The sequence below is a fragment of the Drosophila sulfurigaster genome, chromosome 2R, assembly GCF_023558435.1.
Source record: "Drosophila sulfurigaster albostrigata strain 15112-1811.04 chromosome 2R, ASM2355843v2, whole genome shotgun sequence".
Taxonomy (NCBI): domain Eukaryota; kingdom Metazoa; phylum Arthropoda; class Insecta; order Diptera; family Drosophilidae; genus Drosophila; species Drosophila sulfurigaster.
In genome coordinates, this window is record NC_084882.1 from 25,437,081 (window position 1) to 25,458,700 (window position 21,620).

At 42.2% G+C, this 21,620-nt stretch overlaps 10 protein-coding genes across 10 annotated transcripts; 3 read left to right on the forward strand and 7 right to left on the reverse strand.

Annotated features, from left to right (window-relative positions):
• Positions 1-123: 123 nt before the first annotated feature.
• On the reverse strand, positions 124-3,477 carry LOC133835760 (exocyst complex component 8). The gene is given in 9 exon segments (XM_062265819.1): positions 124-1,196; positions 1,254-1,301; positions 1,303-1,784; positions 1,846-2,557; positions 2,559-2,631; positions 2,686-2,735; positions 2,737-3,029; positions 3,093-3,248; positions 3,310-3,477. Coding segments are annotated over 9 exon segments (2,040 nt in total). The 5' UTR covers positions 3,350-3,477; the 3' UTR covers positions 124-1,010.
• A 318-nt stretch (positions 3,478-3,795) lies between these two features.
• LOC133835568 (charged multivesicular body protein 2a) lies at positions 3,796-6,068 on the forward strand. The gene is made up of 2 exons (XM_062265561.1): positions 3,796-4,214; positions 4,285-6,068. The coding sequence occupies exons 1-2, from the start codon at positions 3,902-3,904 to the stop codon at positions 4,740-4,742; spliced, it is 771 nt and encodes a 256-aa protein (XP_062121545.1). The 5' UTR covers positions 3,796-3,901; the 3' UTR covers positions 4,743-6,068.
• LOC133835569 (UMP-CMP kinase) lies at positions 4,862-5,714 on the reverse strand. Its single transcript, XM_062265562.1, has one exon. The coding sequence runs from the start codon at positions 5,712-5,714 to the stop codon at positions 4,971-4,973; it is 744 nt and encodes a 247-aa protein (XP_062121546.1). The 3' UTR covers positions 4,862-4,970.
• Positions 5,918-6,939, reverse strand: LOC133835571 (DNA replication complex GINS protein SLD5). Its single transcript, XM_062265565.1, has 3 exons — positions 6,707-6,939; positions 6,198-6,651; positions 5,918-6,055 (listed from the first exon to the last, which is right to left on the reverse strand). Exons 1-3 carry the CDS (start codon positions 6,827-6,829, stop codon positions 5,934-5,936), a joined length of 699 nt encoding a protein of 232 aa, XP_062121549.1. The 5' UTR covers positions 6,830-6,939; the 3' UTR covers positions 5,918-5,933.
• Positions 6,940-7,044: 105 nt separating this feature from the next.
• On the forward strand, positions 7,045-9,478 carry LOC133835572 (uncharacterized). Its single transcript, XM_062265566.1, has 2 exons — positions 7,045-7,301; positions 7,368-9,478. Exons 1-2 carry the CDS (start codon positions 7,170-7,172, stop codon positions 7,830-7,832), a joined length of 597 nt encoding a protein of 198 aa, XP_062121550.1. The 5' UTR covers positions 7,045-7,169; the 3' UTR covers positions 7,833-9,478.
• On the reverse strand, positions 7,858-8,340 carry LOC133835574 (phosphatidylinositol N-acetylglucosaminyltransferase subunit P). The gene has a single exon (XM_062265569.1). It carries the CDS (start codon positions 8,338-8,340, stop codon positions 7,861-7,863), a length of 480 nt encoding a protein of 159 aa, XP_062121553.1. The 3' UTR covers positions 7,858-7,860.
• On the reverse strand, positions 8,306-8,765 carry LOC133835575 (uncharacterized). The gene is made up of 2 exons (XM_062265570.1): positions 8,625-8,765; positions 8,306-8,567 (listed from the first exon to the last, which is right to left on the reverse strand). Exons 1-2 carry the CDS (start codon positions 8,648-8,650, stop codon positions 8,306-8,308), a joined length of 288 nt encoding a protein of 95 aa, XP_062121554.1. The 5' UTR covers positions 8,651-8,765.
• On the reverse strand, positions 8,830-9,743 carry LOC133835573 (large ribosomal subunit protein eL34). Its single transcript, XM_062265567.1, has 3 exons — positions 9,700-9,743; positions 9,396-9,470; positions 8,830-9,323 (listed from the first exon to the last, which is right to left on the reverse strand). The coding sequence occupies exons 2-3, from the start codon at positions 9,458-9,460 to the stop codon at positions 8,909-8,911; spliced, it is 480 nt and encodes a 159-aa protein (XP_062121551.1). The 5' UTR covers positions 9,461-9,470; positions 9,700-9,743; the 3' UTR covers positions 8,830-8,908.
• Positions 9,744-9,991: 248 nt separating this feature from the next.
• Positions 9,992-11,921, forward strand: LOC133835567 (tRNA (adenine(58)-N(1))-methyltransferase catalytic subunit TRMT61A). The gene is made up of 3 exons (XM_062265560.1): positions 9,992-10,297; positions 10,360-10,818; positions 11,559-11,921. Exons 1-3 carry the CDS (start codon positions 10,129-10,131, stop codon positions 11,879-11,881), a joined length of 951 nt encoding a protein of 316 aa, XP_062121544.1. The 5' UTR covers positions 9,992-10,128; the 3' UTR covers positions 11,882-11,921.
• Positions 11,882-13,435, reverse strand: LOC133835570 (uncharacterized). The gene is made up of 2 exons (XM_062265564.1): positions 12,328-13,435; positions 11,882-12,266 (listed from the first exon to the last, which is right to left on the reverse strand). Exons 1-2 carry the CDS (start codon positions 12,699-12,701, stop codon positions 11,939-11,941), a joined length of 702 nt encoding a protein of 233 aa, XP_062121548.1. The 5' UTR covers positions 12,702-13,435; the 3' UTR covers positions 11,882-11,938.
• Between the last annotated feature and the right edge of the window lie 8,185 nt (positions 13,436-21,620).

Here is a 21,620-nt window from a genome sequence, read left to right on the forward strand (position 1 = left end):
CATTGCAGGAGCGTTGAGATTATAATTACCAGATGAGTTACAAGATTGTCAGATATGAGAAGTGAGTGCTTTTAGTTGGTCGTATGTGTTTATAAGTCGGCAGCGAAGTTTTTGATAAAACAGAAACCAGAAATGAAACAAACACAGATCGTAAATCAATAATGCAAATGCAAAAACAAAATTCTAAGTTTTAGTTTGTCAATTTGTTTTAAATTAGTGACTGCTACCCTCCTCTATACTGTCCCAGACTCTTCCTTCCTTCCACTTTGCATACAAACCACACACACACACAAAAACACATTTGCATGCAGAAAAAGAGTATATATATACATATATATATATTTATGAGTGTATATATATACATATAAATATAAATGAATATAATAGTAAGCAGTTTAGTTAAGAATTTTACATTATAAATTAATACACAACAAACGAAGCGCCGCCAGCACACAAAAATATTCCCCCACAACCCTTAACACACACACACACCCACAACTCTCAGTCCCCCCAATACACACAACCATCTAAACCGGGAGGCGCCAAAGCAGCCAGTTTATTTTGAGAGAGAGAAAAAAAAAACACAACCCAACAAAACCAATAACCAACTGTAAAATCCTATGTTTTGTGCAGCTAAAACAACAACAGGAACAACAAAAGAAAAGAAAACAAAATAACACTTGTTTACACATTAGTTTATATAGAAATGAATCGTATATATAGTATATGTATGTATATGAATATATATACAAAATATATATTATATATAGAATGTGGGCACATCTCGCGCCCAGCGAAACATTGTAATAAGCAAAACAAAACAAAAAGAAAACAGAATAGAGTGCAGCACACGCTTCGATTTTTAATTTTACAAATATTATTATTATTATTGTGGTTATATATGTATATAATTATATTATAAATAATTGAAGCAAAACGAAAAAGAAAAATAAAAAATTATATATGTAATCAAAGTAAACTAAACTATATATAGTCAGTAGAGTAGTCCTCTAGAACACATCTGTTGTATAAACGCTGCGCTGTCGTGGCAATGGAGCTCCTTGCTGACGCGCCAGCTTAGTGTGCAGCTCACGCAACATTTCGCACTGACGACCCGAAATCTGACGAAACTTGTCGATGGCAATGGGCAGCAGGTTGTCCACCAAGAACACTTTGTTCTTCATCACAAAGTTCGGCTGTAAATGGAACAGAGTTATGTTATGTTTTAAATATAAAAGATTATTTGGACTCACATCGACAGCCAAGTCGCTAGGTGGTTTCAGCGAGTGTTGTGCCAAAAAATAGATCACGTAGAAGCTGCTCCAGACTCTGCATCAGCGCCTCGCCCTTGGCCAGACAGCCACAATACTCGGTCAGCTGAAGGAATTGCCGCACAAAGACCAGCGTGGATTGTGTTAAATTCAACCAGGTGTCGCCTGTGGCCTGGGCACGCATATCAATGCCCAAGGTGTCCAGCTCATGCAGCAGCCGCTTGAGGTTCGACTTGGTTTGTAGATTATACGGCTGCCAGCTTTCCTCAGTGCGTCCGACAGCATCCAGCAAACGCTGCTTCGACTCTTCGATGAGTGACTCTAAAGTGGTGCGCAACAGACCCTCCAAATGATAACTGATGTCCAGACCAATCTCGGTAAGCTTGGTGGCTGGTTTGCGCACGCGTTCCACACACTTGGCCACCGCCTCCAGTGAGGTGCCTTTGGTCAGATAGTGTTTGATCAGCTGGCTAGCGAAGTACTGCAGCTCTGCATTGCACCACACCACAAGAGCTACAAATGGATGAAATTAAGTTTTCTTATGTTTTACTCACAATCTGTTATCCAAACTTACCGCTGACACAAGCCGGCTGCTGCTCGAAGGCGCTGAGGAAGTCACAGGCCACTTGGGTGAGATCGCAGAAGAATAGCTCGGAGATTTCGGCATTGTTGCGGCGTGCCTCACGCTGTGCCACACGCAGACTAACCGTGCACACTTTGAGTAGAGTGGCACTCGCCTGCCTGGAGCGTCCCATCTCCACTAGAATCTTGAGCGGCCGTCGAGCGGCACGCAAAGCAATTTGCAGATTGCGATTGTGACTGTTTGACAGCTCCTGGATGAGGACGTTGGTTAGCTTTTGTTCCTGTTGCTTCATCTTACTCTCGATGGCATCCGCTTGGGGCAGTTTCTTTTTGTCAGCCTGCCGCAGAAAATCCTGGGTGCGCTTTATAAGCGCTTGAGCGTCCTCAAAATGTCGCTGGGCCACCAGCGTTTGTAGCTCCTCGCTGGCCGTGCTTAGCCACTCTGGCGTTTCATCCTCCAGCGATTTCGGCTGCGCATCGCTTGGACTCTGATCCTGCAGCTTCTCGGGTGTGGTGCTCTTTGAGGGCGTCTGCTGCTGCTTGGTGCGTCCTGGTGGCTGTGGGGCTTGACCCTTCTTCGATTTCTTCTGTTGATCGAAGCGAAAGGCTTCCTCCAACTTCTCGATCCATTCGCTTTTGCCAGCTGCCGTGATGCTCTGATAGATCTTGGAACCGTCGGGAGTGATGATATTGATGGCATTTTTTGACACCATCCAGATCCTTAATGTTGATGACAGCTATCTTCTTGGGATCGTACTCAGTTAGGAACTCCAGACGCCTATTATGATTACAGAGTTAGATCATTGCTAAGAGATTTCATGGGGATTCATACTTATCGTGCTTCACTTTGCAGACAATCAGTACATCGTTGAAGAGGAAAAAAGAAAACACGCTGTATGGGGCGATAGTCATTGCCATCCAGCTCGATGAGCGCACCCTCGTTGAGGAATGTCTTGCCCTCCAGATTCCCATTGAAACCCTGCACCATTTCTTTCACGGCTCGCGTTGCATGACTGTTCTCCACATCCTCCGTGGCTGCGGCGGCGTTTGCCTCTGCAGCCTCAATGCTGTCCGTCGCCTTTAGTTGGCTGCTCATTTTGCCATCTGTCATGGTGGCCAAGATGTTGCGTTGCTCGATAAGAATATGCGACAGCTGATACATCTCCGATTCGAGATCTGTGGGATTTGGTTGTTGGTTGGAAAAGGTCTATAGTCTATATTGAATATTATCTATATTACGTGATATCTCCTTTGCGGTTTGTATAAACTGCATATAGTTTTTTTTGCATGTCTGCTTGAGCGTTGCCGATGTTTGCTCATTGTACGCCTCGATTTCCTTCTTGCGTTGCTGCAAATCGCTGCCTCCGACACATTCGCGTGTCAGTTCTTTGGTATCTGGAGAAAGCGTCAATATATTTTAATAGATAATTATAACAACAACGCAAGTTGTGCTTACACTTGTCCACGCTAAAGTTAAAATCGTCGAATTCCTTCATTGTAGGGCGGATAAATAGAAAACAAAACTATGATGATGGCTCAGCGTCTACTATTGTTGTTGTGGGTAACTACGTAAACACACAAGTGCACAGCTACGTAACGTAAGCAGAGGGGCGTAATGGGTCAGTATAAAAATACTGAAACCAAGCAGAACAGCTCTTTTAGTGTAGTTTTTTTATTCTTTTCTGACAAAACTTTATTTTTAAGGATACTCTGATTAGTGGAGGAAAAATCAATTGAACACAATTTCTATTAATCCGATAAAATCATTCATTTATTAATGTCCAATTCTATCTATACATATATATATATGCGCGATTAGCGAAGTTTCACTGTACATCGAATGTCATATGAAGTGTGGCCAGCACAAAATTTAGTATATTTCAGAAATGTTACTTGTGGTCACACCCCAACATAGAAAAACAGCTTTAAGAAAGCTCTTCTTCTACGCCGTCGTTTGTTTTGATGAGTAATTTTCAACATATTCATTCATTCCTATCAAACACAGTTGTTCTCAGGTCGTAAATAGTTATAATAAATTAATTGTTGCAATGGATTGGCTTTTCGGCAAAAAGATCTCACCGGATGAGATGCTGCGCAAGAATCAGCGCGCTTTAAACAAAGCGATGCGGGATTTGGATCGCGAGCGTATGAAAATGGATCAACAAGAAAAGAAAATCATAGCAGACATCAAAAAGATGGCCAAGGAAGGTCAAATGGATGCAGTCAAGATCATGGCCAAAGATCTGGTGCGCACGCGACGCTACTCAAAGAAGTTCATGCTGATGAAGGCAAACATTCAAGCGGTATCGCTGAAAATTCAAACGCTCAAATCTCAAAACACAATGGCCCAAGCAATGAAGGGTAAGAGAAGATAGTTGTGGGAGGAGGTGACTCACATTTAATGCTTATTTAATTGCCATTTGACTTTTAGGTGTCACCAAGGCCATGCAGAACATGAATCGACAACTGAATCTCCCGCAAATCCAAAAGATTCTGCAAGATTTCGAAAAGCAATCCGAGATGATGGACATGAAGGAGGAGATGATCAACGACGCCATCGACGATGCCATGGAGGATGAGGGCGATGAGGAGGAGACCGATGCCGTTGTCTCCCAGGTGCTTGACGAACTTGGCTTACAGTTGGGTGAACAATTGGGAGATTTGCCCACTGCGTCCGGTTCGTTGTCCGTTGCCGGCGGCGCTGGCGCTCAAAAGACGGCTGCAGCTGTTGCCGCGGGTGGAGCTGGCGGTGGCCCGGCACCAGGAGGTAGTGGAGGAGGTGGCGGTGGAGCAAGTGGAGGTGCCGCTGGAGGCAGCGGAGGTTCCACGCCCATGTCGGATGCCGACGCCGATTTGCAGGCGCGCCTGGACAAGCTGCGCAAGGATTAGGAGCAGCTGCTTTAACTGCCGTTTTGTATGCTTAGCCCACTCTGTTGATTTTATGAAATAACACTTTGATATGCCTGTTTCCCCTGGACAACAAAAATTCAAGAAAAACGCTTAACAACTTACGGATAACAAGCGTATATTTCAGTTAAGAAGAAGAGTAAAGGGGAGCTGGGAACACGCATCTAAATCAAGCTAAATAGAACATCCACAGTTAGTTTAAGTTAAGTTTCACTGGAAGCCGTTGGCCAAAAAGACACGTTCCACTTCCTCGAAGACCTTCTCAGCATCGGGACTGGCGTCAATGGTCTTCACTTGGCCCGCCTGCTCAAAGAACTTAATGATGGGCAGCGAGTCGTTGTTGTACGTCTGAATTCGTTTCTTCAGACTCTCCATGTTATCGTCGCTCCTTCCAGAGCCGCTCTGGCCACGTCCCAAACAGCGCTCCACACAAACATCTTCAGCACAATCGAAGAATAAAACAAATTGCATATCCGCCTTGCCATCCATTTGTCGATTCCAGCCATCCAAGTTGTCCTGGTTACGTGGAAATCCGTCGATGAGGAAACGCGTTTTACCAGAGTTCTTCATGGCATTCTCCAGCAGAGAACACGTGACCTCCACAGGTACAATTTGTCCGTTTCGGATGTAATCCTCGATGAGCTGGCCAAACTGGGAACCTTCACGGGCGCGTTCTTCGCGCAGAAGATCGCCAGCTGAGAGATGTGTGAACTGGAAGCGTTGCACAATTTTGGAACATTGCGTGCCCTTGCCTGCCCCTGGGCCGCCCAAAACGAATACAACCTTTGGCTTTTCACTGGACATTTTCCGGTTGTTGAGTAAGCTGAGGTAATTAATTTGCTGATGGGAATGTGCTTGGAATTGCTGAGTCAGCAGTCGGTGTGGTGTAGCACCTTGAGCAGATGACGACGACTCAACTGTTATCGCAATAAGTCGCGTAAAAGCGCGCCACATTGACAACTAACTATACAAATGAATAGAAAGAATCGTCGTGGTGTATACCTAAATAATTTCCACTGGAAATGCATGTTGTGACGTCACTACAGCTGTTCAAACAGCGGCCATTTTCTTTGCGTGCGCCTTAGCCAACACTATTAGATTTCGCGCCAACTAAAACGTTTTAAATGGGTTGAATGTGTGTATATTTCGGTACAGTAATGATATAAAACAATTTTAAATGAGTTGTGCTTGGTTTTTGTGTATTAAATCGGCCACTAGTTGATAGGGTATAATATGTTGAGAGCCCGGCGCCAGATCCACTTCTTCATCATCAACGCCCACGATGACTCCAGAAACTGCAGCCAAAAAGAGTAATTTGTAAAGATAAACTATCTATTGCAGTAACGACCGTGGTATATCGACCATATCAAAGTTACAAAGCCGTTGCGCCTTGCAAACAAAGTTTAATGCATAAATTAAACTATAAACTGGACCCACCTGCAATATTGGCTTTGAGGAAGACATGGCTCATCAGATTGGGCGTCACTATGCGCTGCTCGGCTTCGCCACGCTGCTGGTTCGGCATATACTGCGTGGCCACCTTGTTGAAGTACTCATCCACATGACTGGCAAAGTCCTGAGCATATTTCGCCTCCTCCGGGGAGAGTCGTTTGTCAGCGGCATCGCGTGTTGTTTCCTGGTTGAGTATGTGCTGTGTGTAGGTCTCGATCTTCTGCAGCCGACAACGCAGGTAACTAGCCATTATGTATCGTATGCGTTCCAGTTCCATTTGATGCACCACAAAGCGGAAATCGTTCTTATCGAGATCCTTCATTTGCTCCTCCATGTGCGCCACTTGGGACAACATTAGCTCCAGCATATCTGTCTGGTGCTGCAGCAATTCCGGTGCACAAATCTCATTCGTCCAAGCAGTCTCAAGTATTTCCAAGACCTGATGCAACAAGTTGCAATTTATTTTTGTTAGTAATAATACGAGTTCTCTTTACCTTTTGTGCTGTAATGGGTTCAGCATCTTCATCATCGTCGTCTTCGAAGCCATTAGCGTAGGCGGCCTCTGTGCTTAAGTCAGGCTCATTTAAAACTTGTTCTAGATTTTCAGTGTCCGACATAATTAATATTTTGTTAAGAAGCAATTATTATTGGCGCGTTCGACAGGTAAACAAAAGCAAAAGCAGCTGCATTTGCCTAAGTGAATGGCAAGATTGAAAGATTGTTCAGCACTGACATTGCACACAGCAAATCAAAGTTCGTTAAATAGTTGAAAACATTTTTTCATTGGTTTTCTATAATTATTAAATTTTTTAAAGAGATAAATTACCAATATATTCTAATAAATAAAATAAATAAATAATTAAATAGCAATCAGCTGATGAATGCTCTTATAAGTGAATGGCTATATAGAGAACATCATAAACAAAACTATATTGCCCAACACTGATATTGCACGCGATGGCAGCGACAACGGCACAACAAACGGAGTTCCGAAATAATTTTCGCTTGATTGTTGAAAGAATCTTCAACAATTGGCAGAATTTGCGCCTTGCCGTTGAACATGGCATGGGTGGTCGCAATGGACAGCAGGTGAGCAAGTGTTTCTCCTTTAAATGTCACACAATTTCTAACCTAACTCCTATTTTGGTTGGGCAGGTGGCAATTGAGATCATGGAATACACTTTTGAGTACTGCGTAGGCAACGAAAATATCACAGAAGGCGAGTTGCAGGATGTAATCGAGGAGCTGATGGATCAGGAATTCAATACGCTATGCGACGATCACTCCATACCCGAAATATGCCGCAATCTCCTGCGTTACAAGCAAATGGCGAAGGCGTCCCAATATCCACAGATTGAAGCTGAGCTCAGCAGATTGCCGCAGGGCAAGGACTGGTTACGTCCCGATGTCAAAATCACGTACACGCCCATCGAAGGCGATTCCTCCTCCGACGAGGACATGGATGAGGATGATGAAGGAGACGATGCCATGAATGGTGAGGATAGCGAAGAGGAGGCTGCAACTAGCAGTGGAAGAGTTACACGCTCTCAGACACGTAAACAGCAAGCGGCAGAGTTTGTGGAGCCAGAGGAGGGTTGGACGACTGTCCGTCGCAAATAGAAATATAAATAAAACGCAATTTATACTGTTAGTTATCAAAAAATGTGGCGTTTACTTCTTGCAAATCTAAAAAACGCAACGGAGCAATTGGCGGACGTGTCTTTGGCCTGTGTGTTATCCTGCAGAGATTACACTGAACGGGAGCAGCTGCATTTGGCTGAGGATCAACGTCCTCGGCTCGCGGATGCTGCAGCTGTGACCACGACGTGAATTTACTCCCCTTCGGCAGTGTCAATTTGAGATCAACAACCGAGGCAATCGAATCGATGTTGGGTGTCAGCGCCAGATTAATTGCAGGATAGATGATGAAGGCAAATGCGGCGCCCACAATGATGAGAACTGGAACAAATGCAGCGAAATACTTGTCCGGCAGATGGGAATGCAATCCCAGCTCCACAGGCAAATATGCCCAAGCCACATAGATGAAAAACAGCACGGTAAAGAGAAAGTAAAAGGCGAAGCCATAGATGGCTCTATGCGGAGTTGGCGCTGGGCTGTGTTCCGTCATCTCCAAAGAGTCGAATAGTGTCTTGGCAAAGCAGTAGACACTCAAAGAACGAGCTGATGGCAGTACGTAGATTCTTCACTTGATCAGCACTGAACTGGACAACAAGCACATTTTCCTCCAAGCTGAGTGTTTTGCGCACAAAATTACGTCGAGGCTCTTGATCCACACTGAGCACGCGATAGGCAATTTCAGCGTGCTGCGGCGTATCAAATGGGAGTCTTAATGTGCTGCAAGTGAACTTATTTATATTTTGAATAATAAGTAATTCAATCCGGCACACTTACGATTCATTGACTGCCTGTTCTGGCATTTTATGTTTTAATTTATTTACAACTAATTTGACAGCAGCCGTGCATGCTTGTCTGTGCAAAATGTGAATGGCAATACATCAAGCATTCATAGTGCAAGCAGCTGTTTTTGTTAGCCGAGACAAAAACCAGTGTAGTGCACCTTTAAACCACCCTCCCAACAAATAATATGATTGCCAGATAACGTTTCCAACTTGTATTTTCTTTATTACAAAATGCTTCCGCGTCCAATTCTTAATGATTTACTTAGTGTAGTATGTTTACTTCTTGGACTTGTTGACACCGCCCTTGGGTGCGGGCTTCTTGGAGGCAGTTTTGACGGCCGACTTGCCACCGGTCTTGCCAGCGGGCTTCTTGGTGGGTGCCGCCTTTGTTGGTTTCTTCTCCACCTTCTTGACGGGCTTGACCAGAGCATCGCGCTGGCTCTTGAGTGCCTTCACGATCTTCTGCTCCTCAATCAGGAAAGCGCGCACAATACGCTCACGCAGGCAACCGTGGCACAAGACACCACCGTATGTGCGGGACACGGTCTTGTGGCGCTTGGACAGACGTGGGCGCTCGCTGGGGCGGGAAGGGGTGATACCCTTAAGCTTCTCCTTGCACTGACCGCAGCGTGGCACAGTCTTGTTCTTCTTCACATACTGGTAGACCAGACGACCGCCGGGAGTGCGAACACTGTAAACAAAAACACATTCCAATTAGAATTCACTTTAGCTCACTTTGTCGTATTGGGCAAAAAAAACTTACATGCGCCTCTTGTTGGATCTGGTGTTGTAAGACAGACGTCTCCTCAAAGTCAAGCGCTGGACCATGTTGCGGCTGCTGTATTATCCAAATTTGTTGTTCATTCATTAATGAGAGGGAACCAGTTGCCGATTAAGGATGCGTAAAATTGGAAGAAAAAAACAATGCGATTTACATAAGTAAAGTGTAACGATATAGAACACATATTTGTCGATCATTGTGTATTGTAATTTGCAATAATTATTTAGCCGTTTAACGGATGTTCTTAGATTATTTGGCAAATTCACGAAAAGCAAGCTTAACATACTTGTAGTAAAAAACCAAAAGAGGGAAAGAAGAAGCAAATCAACGTGAAGTTGGCTGCTCTCCTCTGAAAAAGTGCTGCAAAACGGATTTTTAAACTTGGTAGTATATTTTTAAGCTCTTTGAAAAGACGGGTCACATTGTTTAAAAAGAAAATTAAATAACTTCAATAAAAATACAATTATTGTTAAATATGTGATATATTTTTATTTATAGTTTTTTTTTACTTGCTTTCTGTAGTAGTATAATAGTAGTAAGACCTGTTAGTGCAATGTGCAAAGCCGTTAAAAATTTGCAGCTAATTTTAAGATTTATGCCCTGTTTCTAAGTTGGGCACACTAATTCGCGTAATATTATTGCCGCTCGCGGTCTTGTATTTGGCCCACGCGTCTCCGTCTCTCTGCCAAGCTTTTGACAATAACAAGTATAAATAATGAGTTTTCTGAAGCCCAAAACACACATAGAGCAGGGCGATGTGGTCATCCTGTATCTAAGTGTGAATTCTATGCACGCCATCGAAGCGGTGCCCACCATCGTAAACAAGAAAGGCGAAACAATAGCGCACATCTTTCAGACTCCATACGGATCACTTAAAGTGGAAAGTACGTATACCACATAGAGTTTGTTAAATGTTTTCTTATGGTTTTTAATTACCTGCCTGCAGATATTATTGGCGTAGAGTACGGCAGTCGCGTGGAGCTCTCCAAGGGCTATGCGCACGTGCTGCAACCAAACCCGGAACTGTGGACACAAACACTGCCGCATCGCACACAAATCATCTACACGCCCGACATCAGCATGATCCTCCATCAGCTGGAGGTGCGTCCCGGTGCCGTGGTTGTCGAGTCCGGCACCGGTTCCGGTTCTTTGTCACATTATTTTCTACGCGCCTTAAAACCAACCGGACATCTGCATACATTTGACTTTCATGAGGCGCGGGCGGACCAGGCACGAGAGGAGTTCAAGCGACACGGGCTGGGTGACTTTGTAACGGTTTATCACAGAGATGTTTGCAATCTGGGCTTCACCAGCGAACTGGATGGTGTGGCTGATGCAGTGTTTTTGGATCTGCCCGCGCCGGATTTGGCAGTGCCACATGCATTCAAGGCGTTGAAGTTGTCGGGTAAGTGAAACTGCAACGACGAAGACTGCCGTCCAGTGAAACGTTGTTGTGACAACAAGTTGTCAGCGCCCTTTGGCGCGTCGCCGACATGGAATACAGGCTGCAGCTGAGCTCGCAAGGCAGGCAGCAAGGCAACCAGATAGGCAGTCAAGCAGGCAGCAGCAATCAAGAGTCGCTCGCTTGGTCACTCAGTTGTCGCCACTGTCTCTTTGGCCATTTCATTGTGCTTGACATTGAATGCGCCCGCTTTTGTCAGTTGACGTGGTCAGAGACGCGGTCCATTCGCCCAGCTTTGTCACTCATTAGTGAAGCCAACTGTAGTCGGCACCATGCTCAATACATTGTATGGGTAGAGGAAGTAAACAATTGTAGATTTATATTAAATTCATTTGCAGGTGGAACTACAAGTTTTTCTTAAACTCAACACAAAAAAAAACTTGAAGAAGTTTTTAAAAATATGAAGAGTAGAAACTTTAGAGAATGATGCAGTCCGCAATTTCTTACCGTGCTCTCTGTCAATAAGGTCAACAAGTTTTTTTTTATACATAAGTAGGTTAGAGAACTCTATAATTCACAAATAATCCTATAAGTGACCAAATTTAATTCTGCAGTTTGAAATACAGCTTTTCGATAAGATTAGAGCGTTTATCGCGGCTGTCGATTAACTTTAGAGTGATCGTTAGTGATGCGCATATCAGTTATCGACTTCAATGTTATCGTTAATCTTATATTCTAATTAGGTGGTCGTTTCTGCTCGTTCTCGCCCTGCATTGAGCAGTCCCAACGCTGCATTGAAGTCCTCACCAAATTGGGCTTTAATGAGATCTGCTCAATGGAAGTGCTGCAGCAGGAGAGCGTTATTAAAACCCGTACATTGCCTGTGATCGATTTGGAATTCCTCAAAGCACCCAAAGAAGTTGAGACAAACACAAACGAGGACGCCAAAACAAAGGAGCCCAAGGAGCTGAAAAAGTATCTAACGTCAAGTAATCCCCAAGTGCTGCCCGGACACACGGGTTTCCTCACATTTGCCACACTGCCACCCAACATACCCAAAGCTTGAAGCAAGTGTAATTTTGATAAATAAATTGTGTAGTTTTTTATTCGCTCGCTTGTCGTGTTATTCAAAGTCAAAGTCGAAGTCATCGAAGAGTTTACGTTCCATGCTCCTGACGCCACCGCATTGATAGCAACGCTGTTGCAACTCCAGCTGCTGATGCTTCCGACTAGACGATTTGCGTGGCAATGCCCACGGCAAGCGTTGCTCCGGTATGGCCACCTGAGTGCGTTCCGGATTGCCGCTACACGTCGGACAGCGACCCATGACATTTGTTTTGGGCACCATGCCGTAGAGCAAAGGACCGGGAGGTGGGACGCCATAAATGGTGACAATTTGTGGCAAACTGGAGTAGGGTCGCGTTGGAAACATCTTTTCGCGATTCAGGAAACTGCGGAAGAGAAAGAGGAGAGCATTAGTTTGACTATTGATTGCTGCTTAGATTATCTTACTTGGGTCTGGGCTCCAGCCAAAGATTGTTCATGCGTTTGCTGCGCATGATGTCACCCAGTTTCTGCAGCAGCCTCAGATTCTCACGTTCGATTTGCTGCTGCCTTTCGCGTTCGTTCTGCTGCTTCTTCCACTTGCGCTGCACATGATCGTGTTGGCGTGGCGACTTCGTATCAATCGCTGGGCGAGCGGACATCACTTTCTCGCGATGCTGGGCGTATCGCAATTGCTCCCACGGCTGTTGCAGCAATTTGTCGCGTCTCGAGATCATGGCAATCGAAATGGAAATGGCGAATCTTTTGGGGGGGGATGAAGCGATTTGTGGGGCAACGTGTTTGCCAGCACAAACAAACATTTGGTGCGTCCATAACAACATAACAACAACCTTGCCAGGACAACGCCGAACGCAAACGCAAACGTTCGCCGGGGGCCACTCAACAAATATTGCACAATCATGCTCACAGATTAAGTTCAACAACAGCAACGACGACGCTGACGCTGACGACGACGACGACGACGACGTCGGCGGCGGCAGCTTTGCTCAGCTGTCCCGACTGTCTATCCAAACAGTGACATCCCTTGGACTTGACTTGCAAATTTGCGGTCCAAGCGCAAAAAACACTGTTACATAATTCTCATTGCTTTCGATTCTGGTTTTTTAGTTTCGGTTCTGTTTCTGTTACTGATTCAGTTTTGGATTCTTGTTCCACTCCTGCTCCTGCCCCGCTTGTTAGGCAACCGATGCCGGTTCCTGTGTAGTAGCCGCTCTCAGTTCTCAGTTCTCAGTTGGTGTGGCGGCAAAATGTTCTTTCTTCTTTCAGCTTCTTCAACTCAGTTGCTCTGTGGCTGCCACCACAGTTGCTGTTGTTGTTGTTATTGCTGTTGCTGTTGCCGCATTTCTGCTGCTCATATGTCAACCGGCAACTCAGTTTGCTGCCGTTCTAAACTCTTGTTTAGTGTTTGATTGATGCTAAGTGCTTGTGCCTATTTCATATGCAAGTACCCACTTAATGCTTTCAATAATTTCTTACTAAACTTTATTTGGTAAGCGCAGTTCAAAGCAAATTTATTTCCTCATGCAGCCCAAAGTGTTGTATGAGGATAATAACACAAGACAAGCCAAACGCTAACAGAAATATGGATAAAGATAAATTATTAGAAATTCATTTTAATCAACTAATTTGTTCTCTGAAATATACAAAATGAAGACACTTTTGATAAATATAGAAAATTCCAAAATTTATTTTAAGAGATTCAATTTGTTTTCTAAAATATTAGAAATCGAATCATTGAAATATCTTAATAAATTTATATGTATTAATATCTCATTCTGAAGACTCCAGTTGGTTTGACGGATCCTTGAACCCTAATAATTGCATATACAATCAAAATTAAAATCTAATAAAATAATTTGTATGTTGAAAAGCTGAAGGCCCTGAAGGTTTTAAAATAAAATTGGCTATATATTTTATTTGATGTTGCTCTGGCTGATATTTTTAACTTACAATTAAAATTAAAGTTGAAAAAAGTAAAAAGAAATCATAAAAATGTTCTATGTTAAACAACTAACTAACATTAAATACAATTTAAAAATATTATAAGAATAATAATCCGAAAAATCTTATTGTGAATACCTCAGTGTCTCTGGTTGCTGTTTGCAAACTTACGTTTAAGGTTGTAAAAACAATTACTAATAAAAAATGTGTTTGTTGAACAATTTACAAACATTTCTTAAATTTAGAAGTATTTAGCGCATATTTGATCTAAATAAATTCGTCTGCAATCAGATCTAGTTATAATTTCGCATTCACTATTATTTATTATTAAATTTTGCATACTTCAATGTGATTTATTTGTCAACACTTATTGACAATTTTAGCTCAATAATTTATTTGGCTTTAGAGCTATTTTACATGCATTATTACGCACTTGTTTGCTCAAATATTTATTGCCTTGTTCACAGAACTTGAGCGTTTCTAGGTAACATGATATGCCACTTGACGGTCAGTTAACTTTTGTATTGTGTAACACACTTCTAGTGTGTGGTTATTTTGTGTGAATAAATTTGTCTACTCGCAGACTACTTTGTATAAATCCTGTCTAACAAAAATATAAAGAAAGAAATCCCCAGCAATTGTTCTGCTTTTGAGTTTATTAGCCCCCCGTTGGGGCGTCTTACAAATGCGTCTATTGTTTTTTATAGATATATATATATTTTTTTGCCTGCGTTCGTGTTGCAAGCCGCGTGTTGCGTGTTGTTGTTGCTCTTGTTTGTGGCCAACAAGTTGCTGTATTCCCAGTGGCCAACAACTGTGCTGTGGCTGTGGCTGTGCTGCTGCCATTGGGCGTGAGTTTGCACTATTATCAAATTAAAAGCAACGCCGCTTATTGGTCAGTTAATTGGAAGATCTGTAATTTGATACTGGTAACGTGTTGCTTATCACAGCTCTAGTTATTGTTGTTGCTGATGCTATTGCTGTATTGTTGTATTTGTACAATTATCTTGTTAGCTGATCGACAACTGTAACGGATTGCTATATTCACTATATAGCCCATCATAAGCCGAAAATCCCATAGCCATGGCCCCTATAACCACTCGCGTCTTTACTTGCCCCTATCTTAAAGCTTTGCTGCCTCGTCACAACTAAACACCTGCTTATTTCTGCATAAATTTCATATAGAAATGCTCATATTTATTGAAAATACTCGTATTTATTAAATGGCATATAATTGCGCTTTGTGTGTGTGTGTGTGTGTGTGTGTGTAAGGGGGGTGCAGCGCTGCCCCCAGCAATGTGGCCAGTTTCTCACCTTTAGAAGCCGACCAACAGTCGCAGATGCCGCAACAACAACAACAACAACAACCACAACAACAGCAACATCAAAATGATGCCAGCGGTTGCTTGATGCTGCTTTTTTTGAGTTGGTTGTAATGGAACCTTGAATGAACTACACAATCAATTGAAATCACTTTTATTTATTACTCATAAAAAATACAAATAAAGATCTAATAATTACAGATCTAAAGATGAATGCGAAAAGTCTGCACAAAGTTTTTAATTATGGATATAGTTAAAGTTAATTAAAGGTTGTTTTATAAGTTCTTTATGATGATATAACAATATTTTGTCAGTTTAATAAAGTATTAAGTATTAGTGGATAGTTGTAATAAATAAACAAAGAATGATTTAATGTTGTATACTAAATTTAATTTATTTGTGAATTACATTAAGAGATGTAATAATAGCATTAGGTATTTAAGTATTTCTGCTTGAGCATAAAATAAAATAAGTAATCAGTTGTTCATTGTTGCACAATAAATACATATTTCATTTAATTTCTTACATTTTAAAAGCTGCCATTAACAGCATTCTTTATTTCAGTATTTCTGTTTAAAGTAGAAAATTAAAGTGTGGAATATTTCTTGCTGTTTTTATTTTCTATTGAATATTTTGACAATTTATATAGCCAAAATTTAATAAGAAACCTAATTCTAAATTTCGTATTTCAAGTAAAACTCTTCTATACTTAAATAATACATAATCAATCAGATTTGTAATTCTTCTTCTAACAGGCAATTGGCCATGCCCAGTTCAGTGTAGAGTGCAATAAGTTTTGGGTTAGTACTCGCATATCATACACAAAGTGCATACAATAACTGGCCTGTCCATTTATTACAATATGCGCCGGCAACGCCAAGGCAACACAACAGCAATACACAACAGCAACACACAACAGCAACAGCAACAGTCGAAAACTGCGATTTGCTGTCAGCTAATAATAATAATTTCGATATTGAAAATACGTTTTCTTAGTTAGGTACGACACTAAACGATTTCGCCCATTCGAAGTGTAGTGTTGTTGTTGTTGTTGCTGTTGTTATTGCTCGAGCATCGACAGTGCTAAAAGTCAGGCAAGCAACAGCAACACTTGCAACCCGCAACGTGCAACAGGCAAGAGGCAAGAGGCAACAGGCTGGCAACTGGCAACTCGCAACTGGCAGCGTGCAACACAACGGGCACAAAGTTGACCGTTGGTGGGGGCGGTGCTATTTGCTGCTGCCGCTGCTTCATCCTCGCTGCTTCTTCGTCTGCTTCTTGCTGCTTCATCTTGAAGCGTTTTTGCAGACAGGTGGTGTGTTGGTGTCGATGTTGCTGGGTCGCCGCTCGCTCGCTCGCTTGGTGTTCAATATGAGCCACAATTGAGGCATTTAATCGAGCATCTCTTAACACGCCTTGGAATGTTGACTTATTATTGGCCATGCCAGCCAAATGCAGTTGCCACAGTTGCCCGTTGCCTGCTCTCTCTCTCTCTCTCTCTCTCTCTCTCTCTTTCTTTGCTGTGTGCAACGCTTGTGTGTCTTGCGTCTGCGTCTGCGCCTTTTGTCTGCCTCTTGCGTCGGTGTCAGAAGTCTGTAGTTACCTCACAGTAAAAGCGTTTATCATCATTAGACTCAATCTAAAGACGTTTTGGCTGGGGTTATCATGTTGATTATGTTGTGTGAAAACAAATTACATTTTGCTGCTCAGACTTTAACACCATTTGTATGCGCCTATGTTGTCGTTGCAGCATTGTTGCAACATTGTGTTGCTGTTGTCAGTATGTGGCTGCTGTTGCCAGGCTGCTGCTGCTGCTGGCTAATTGTGAATCTGTTCGAAAGATTCAATTGTGCCATTGACAAACCAATTGGCTTGCCCAATTTTGTGAAAGCCTTTTACCCAGTCTCTTTCTCTCTTTAGCGCTCTCTCTCTCTTTGTGGGCCGTGAGAAAATTGCAAATCAAAAATATTTCTGCCATTGCCAATAATTGCTCGATAATATTGCGCTGGCTACATTGAAGCAGACTAGACACAACCGAAAACAATATGAGAAAGAACTTGGCAATAATTTTGCTTTTGGGCCTTGTCTACGACACAGCTGTGTTCTATATTATTGTTGTTGCTGTTGTTGTTGCTGCCGCTGCCTGCAGCTGCCGACATGCCACTTGCAACAGCCACAATACCAACAGTAATAAAGTTAAGCTACGCTTTGGCCCTGACCGTCTAATAACACTGTGCTGCATAAAAATCTATAAATTTAATTGTGCAATTTTACAACATTATTTTCAAGTTGAAATATATTTATTTAGTCGCAAAAGTAAACTCATAAATCTTAAATCGTTTTCTCAGTTATTCATTTACAATTTAAATGAGTATTTCCCATTTAGATAAAAATAAATAGTTTAAATGTTATCTTGTTTATTTATTTATTCACGTGCTGTTGAGTGTTTTTACAGCGAACTTGATTTTGCCCAGCCAATAAACATTTTTATGCACTTTTAAACTTAATGTTTGTTTTTTTTTGTTTGCTGCTGCAACAGTTGCGATAACATTTTCTGATTTGTGCCACAACAAAAAAAAAAACAAGAAAATGCTGCCAGGCTGTTAACTATTTATCCGAGGGTCAATGTCACGCCTTGACGCCTTCGCCAATATATTTAAAGCTGACTTTTTGTCACAATTTATTGCTCAAAGATTTCTATGTTAATCTATCTGTATGTGTTTCTCTATGTCTCTGTGTGTGGTTTGTGTGCCGTTTTTCTTGACTTTTGGCTGGCCGTTTTTATCTTGTCAACGCAATCGTCTATTAGTTTTTCTTTTTTAATTAATTAACAATGTTCGCATGGGTGTCAATGGCGAAAATGGTGTGGCATGGTTGTTTGTTTGCCTCAAGCTCTGTGCAATTGTTTTATATATATTTTTTCTTATTTTATTCGACGTTTTTTTGTGTATTTATTTGTTAATGCCTGTCGCTGGCAGTGAGCGGAAAAAAATTGTACATGGCTTTTAAATGGGGTGCCCAATTAAATGTGGAAATAATAAAATTAAATAAAAGGAAAAAAGAAAGTGAAAAGCAACTGAGCAGGCTGCCAACATTAGGTTTTTTTTTTCTATTTCGCGTGATTCGTTGTTATAAAATATATTTTGTACAATGATTTCTTTCTATCATGACAGCTTATACTTGTTAGTTTTGAATGCTGTTGATAAGCGAAACAATTATCTACGTGAGGTCGATCGACTTGACATTTGTCTGAGTTCTAAGTAACCTTTTTGGAATACCCCATGCAGAGCTAAGCTTATCCAACTTGCATAATCAACATGCATAAAGTTTTTCGTTTGGAATTCAAGACTCACATAGCACTGAGAATGCTCGCAAGTCGCCGCCATCAGTGGAGAAGTCAATAGTGTACTATGGACAAACTAATTGAGCCATTTTGAAGTCCATGATAATCGTTTTTGAGTAGTACTCGTACTTTGGTATGGACAGAAAAACAAAACAAAACCCACACCCATTTGGCAACGCCTTCAAAGGAGGCAAAGAAGCTCAGTGATTCGCGTTGTCTGCTTGACTGTGTCAACTCGAATGTGCAATAAAATTAAAGTTTTGTTTATGAATGGAATTACACAGCGACCGGCAGACAACGGCAATAAGCAAACGGCAAAGACAACGACAACGTCGACATTTAGCAGAAGTAAAACGCAGCAGGAGCTCTGACCGAAAGAGAGAGGGAGAGGAAGACAAAGAGAAACAGAGAGAGAGAGACTCGGCTCAGATTCGCAGACACTTCATCTAAATGTCAGGCCATATCTAGCGACACTCGCACAAACCTACCAAGCTCGCCGTTTGCCGGTGTTAGCCCTCAATTTCAACACTCGCATTCGCACTCAGCTCTCAGCTTGGACACCGTCATCGTCGTCGTCGTCGTCGGCGTCTTGGCGGCTCTTTGGCTCTTTGGCGGCTGCTTTGGCCAAATCAATTGAGCCGCCTGCAAACGAGCCAAAACAAATGACTTGAGAGTTTTCGCCAAGGCAAAAGCGTTGAGGCCCCGAGGAGCGCTCAAGATCATTAGTATAATTTAAGTAAATTAAACGCAGCGATTAGGCCAGGATGCAAACGGCAACGTCGTCCACATTCACATTCACAGTCACAACGACGACTACGACAACTACAGCTGCAGCACTACAACTTCAACTTGAGGCACATCCACAGCTGTAGCTGAAGTCGGCAAAAAGGCTTGTGTTTATTTAAATTTATTGTAACATTGACTCTCTGGACGCTCTACGGCGTGGCGATGGCGATTTCAATTTGTAAAACAAGCGAGCAAACAAGCTGTTAAAATATAATGATTGGCACCAAAAAAAAATGAGAAAAAAATATAAAGATGCAACGCGTCTTGCGTCGAGATACGAGATGCTCATACTTTACTTTTTTTTCGTTTTATTTCGCTTTTTTTTTGTGGCATGCATTTCGTATCTAGGTTAAACTGTCCGCATATGCATATCGCTCTGCCTAACTGGCTGCTCATTCGTAAATTTATGTGGCGTTTGCTCATTGTCTCAACGCTGCGCTTATGCTTATGATTGGTAATGCCTCGATACTCGTACATAAACCATTTGGCATTGAAAAGCTCGGCAGCTTGGACTATGGATATGCGGATACTACATTGTTCGCCAGAAGTTTTTACAAGCCAAGCGCGCCAGTTTCCCACACAGACAATGGGCACTCCAAGAAATACAAAAAAACTGTGGCGGCGGCGACAACCACAACAACAACTGGCAACTGGCAAACTTCCAACTGCCAACGACTGCCGGGCTCTGGTCTCTAGCTCTGCAGCAGCAGAGAACACAGCACAGCAGAGCAGCGCACAAAGGCAGCTCCAGACAGAATTACAAGCGCAATGGAACAATGAATGCAGTCAGCACCATTCGAACAGTGGTGAAAGTGCCAAGCCGACTAAATGAATATTCGATAATGGAAAGCGAATTGTCATCAGGCTTCTGCTTTTTTGCTTTTTGCTATTTTCTTTTTTTTTATCGACGCTCACATAGTACATGTACTCACATGCACTGCACCTAATTGGCCTATTAGAAAATGATGAGTAGAGAAATAAGTAAATGCATTTAGAGAAAAGCTGATGAAAAGTTGAAATAAAACTAAATACAGTTATCATAAATAAATAATCTTTATTTGAATTTCTGATTGCCAAAACAAAGTTTAGTTTTTATTTTAGATAATACCTTATTAAATAAGCAATAACTAACAGCATTTTCTTTTCTTATCTTTATAAATGTTCTAGATTTCTACTCAAATGGATTATGGTTTTGTGTCACTGTGCTTGGGTCCGAGTCTTTGGCAATTGACAAAAGCCAACGTAATGCACAGTAAACAAAACAAATAAACAGTCAGCACTGAGCACAGACAAAACAGCAATTCATATTTGCTCTGATTTATATGGCGTCTAGAAGTTTTCCATTTTTATTATCATTATTATGATTATGATTCTCTTTTTCCCATGCAACAAAAGAGGTCTGCGGTCTGCAGACGGCGGACGGTGGAGTGCACAGCACACACACACACACACACACAGCTCATAGTCCATACACAGACGCTGCTGCTGCAGCTGTAATCAATCAGAGAGAGCACAAGACGCAGACGCTTCAGAATCTGAATCTGCTGCTGCTTGTGAGTTTCATCTTTCTGTTTGGGGCAAAATTAATGTGCTTTAATTTGCAAGTTTGTGTCCTAAGTCTTTCGTTGAACTGCCAAGTTTGTGTCCTAAGTCTTTCATTTGGCCCTGCCAAGTTTGTGTCCTAAGTCTTTCAATTCAGCCCTGCCACACACAATGCACAGGGCGTTCTTTTTCTGTGTGTTCCACAGAAATGTCATTAAAGCACCACACACACACAAACTCACTGACACACACACACACACATACCCACTATACAGAGTAAATGAAGAGGGTGTGCGAGTTGTGTTTTTGCTTGCTTGCTGTGTGATCTGGGCAATGTCAATTGCTGCAACGCCAAAGATCTGCATTGCTTGATATTCTAATTGCTGAAATTGTTTGTGGCAGACAAGTGTGTGTGATTATAGTATGCGCCATGCCCAATGAATAATCATTGAAATCCGTTCGCTGTATCGCTTGCTATTGTTGTTGTTGTTGTTGCTTTTGTTGCTGTTGTTCTCGTTGTTGCTGTTGTTGTTTTGGCTGTTGACAAGAGCAAACACCCGCATGGAGCCAGAAGGCTGTGGCACAACCTGGTGGTTGGTGGTCCTCATTGTGTCGCACTGATCCAAATCGCTGCGCCAAAGCAAAGCATCAAATTTTTCGCAACGCTCGTTTTCAGTTGTTGTTGTTGTTGTCGTTGTTGTGGCTCATGTTGTTGCTGTTGCTGTGACGGCTGCTGCTGTTGTAGTTGTTGCTGTTGCTGTTGTCGCTGCTCTTTCTTTTCCATCAGATATGAAAGCTGGAGCGTC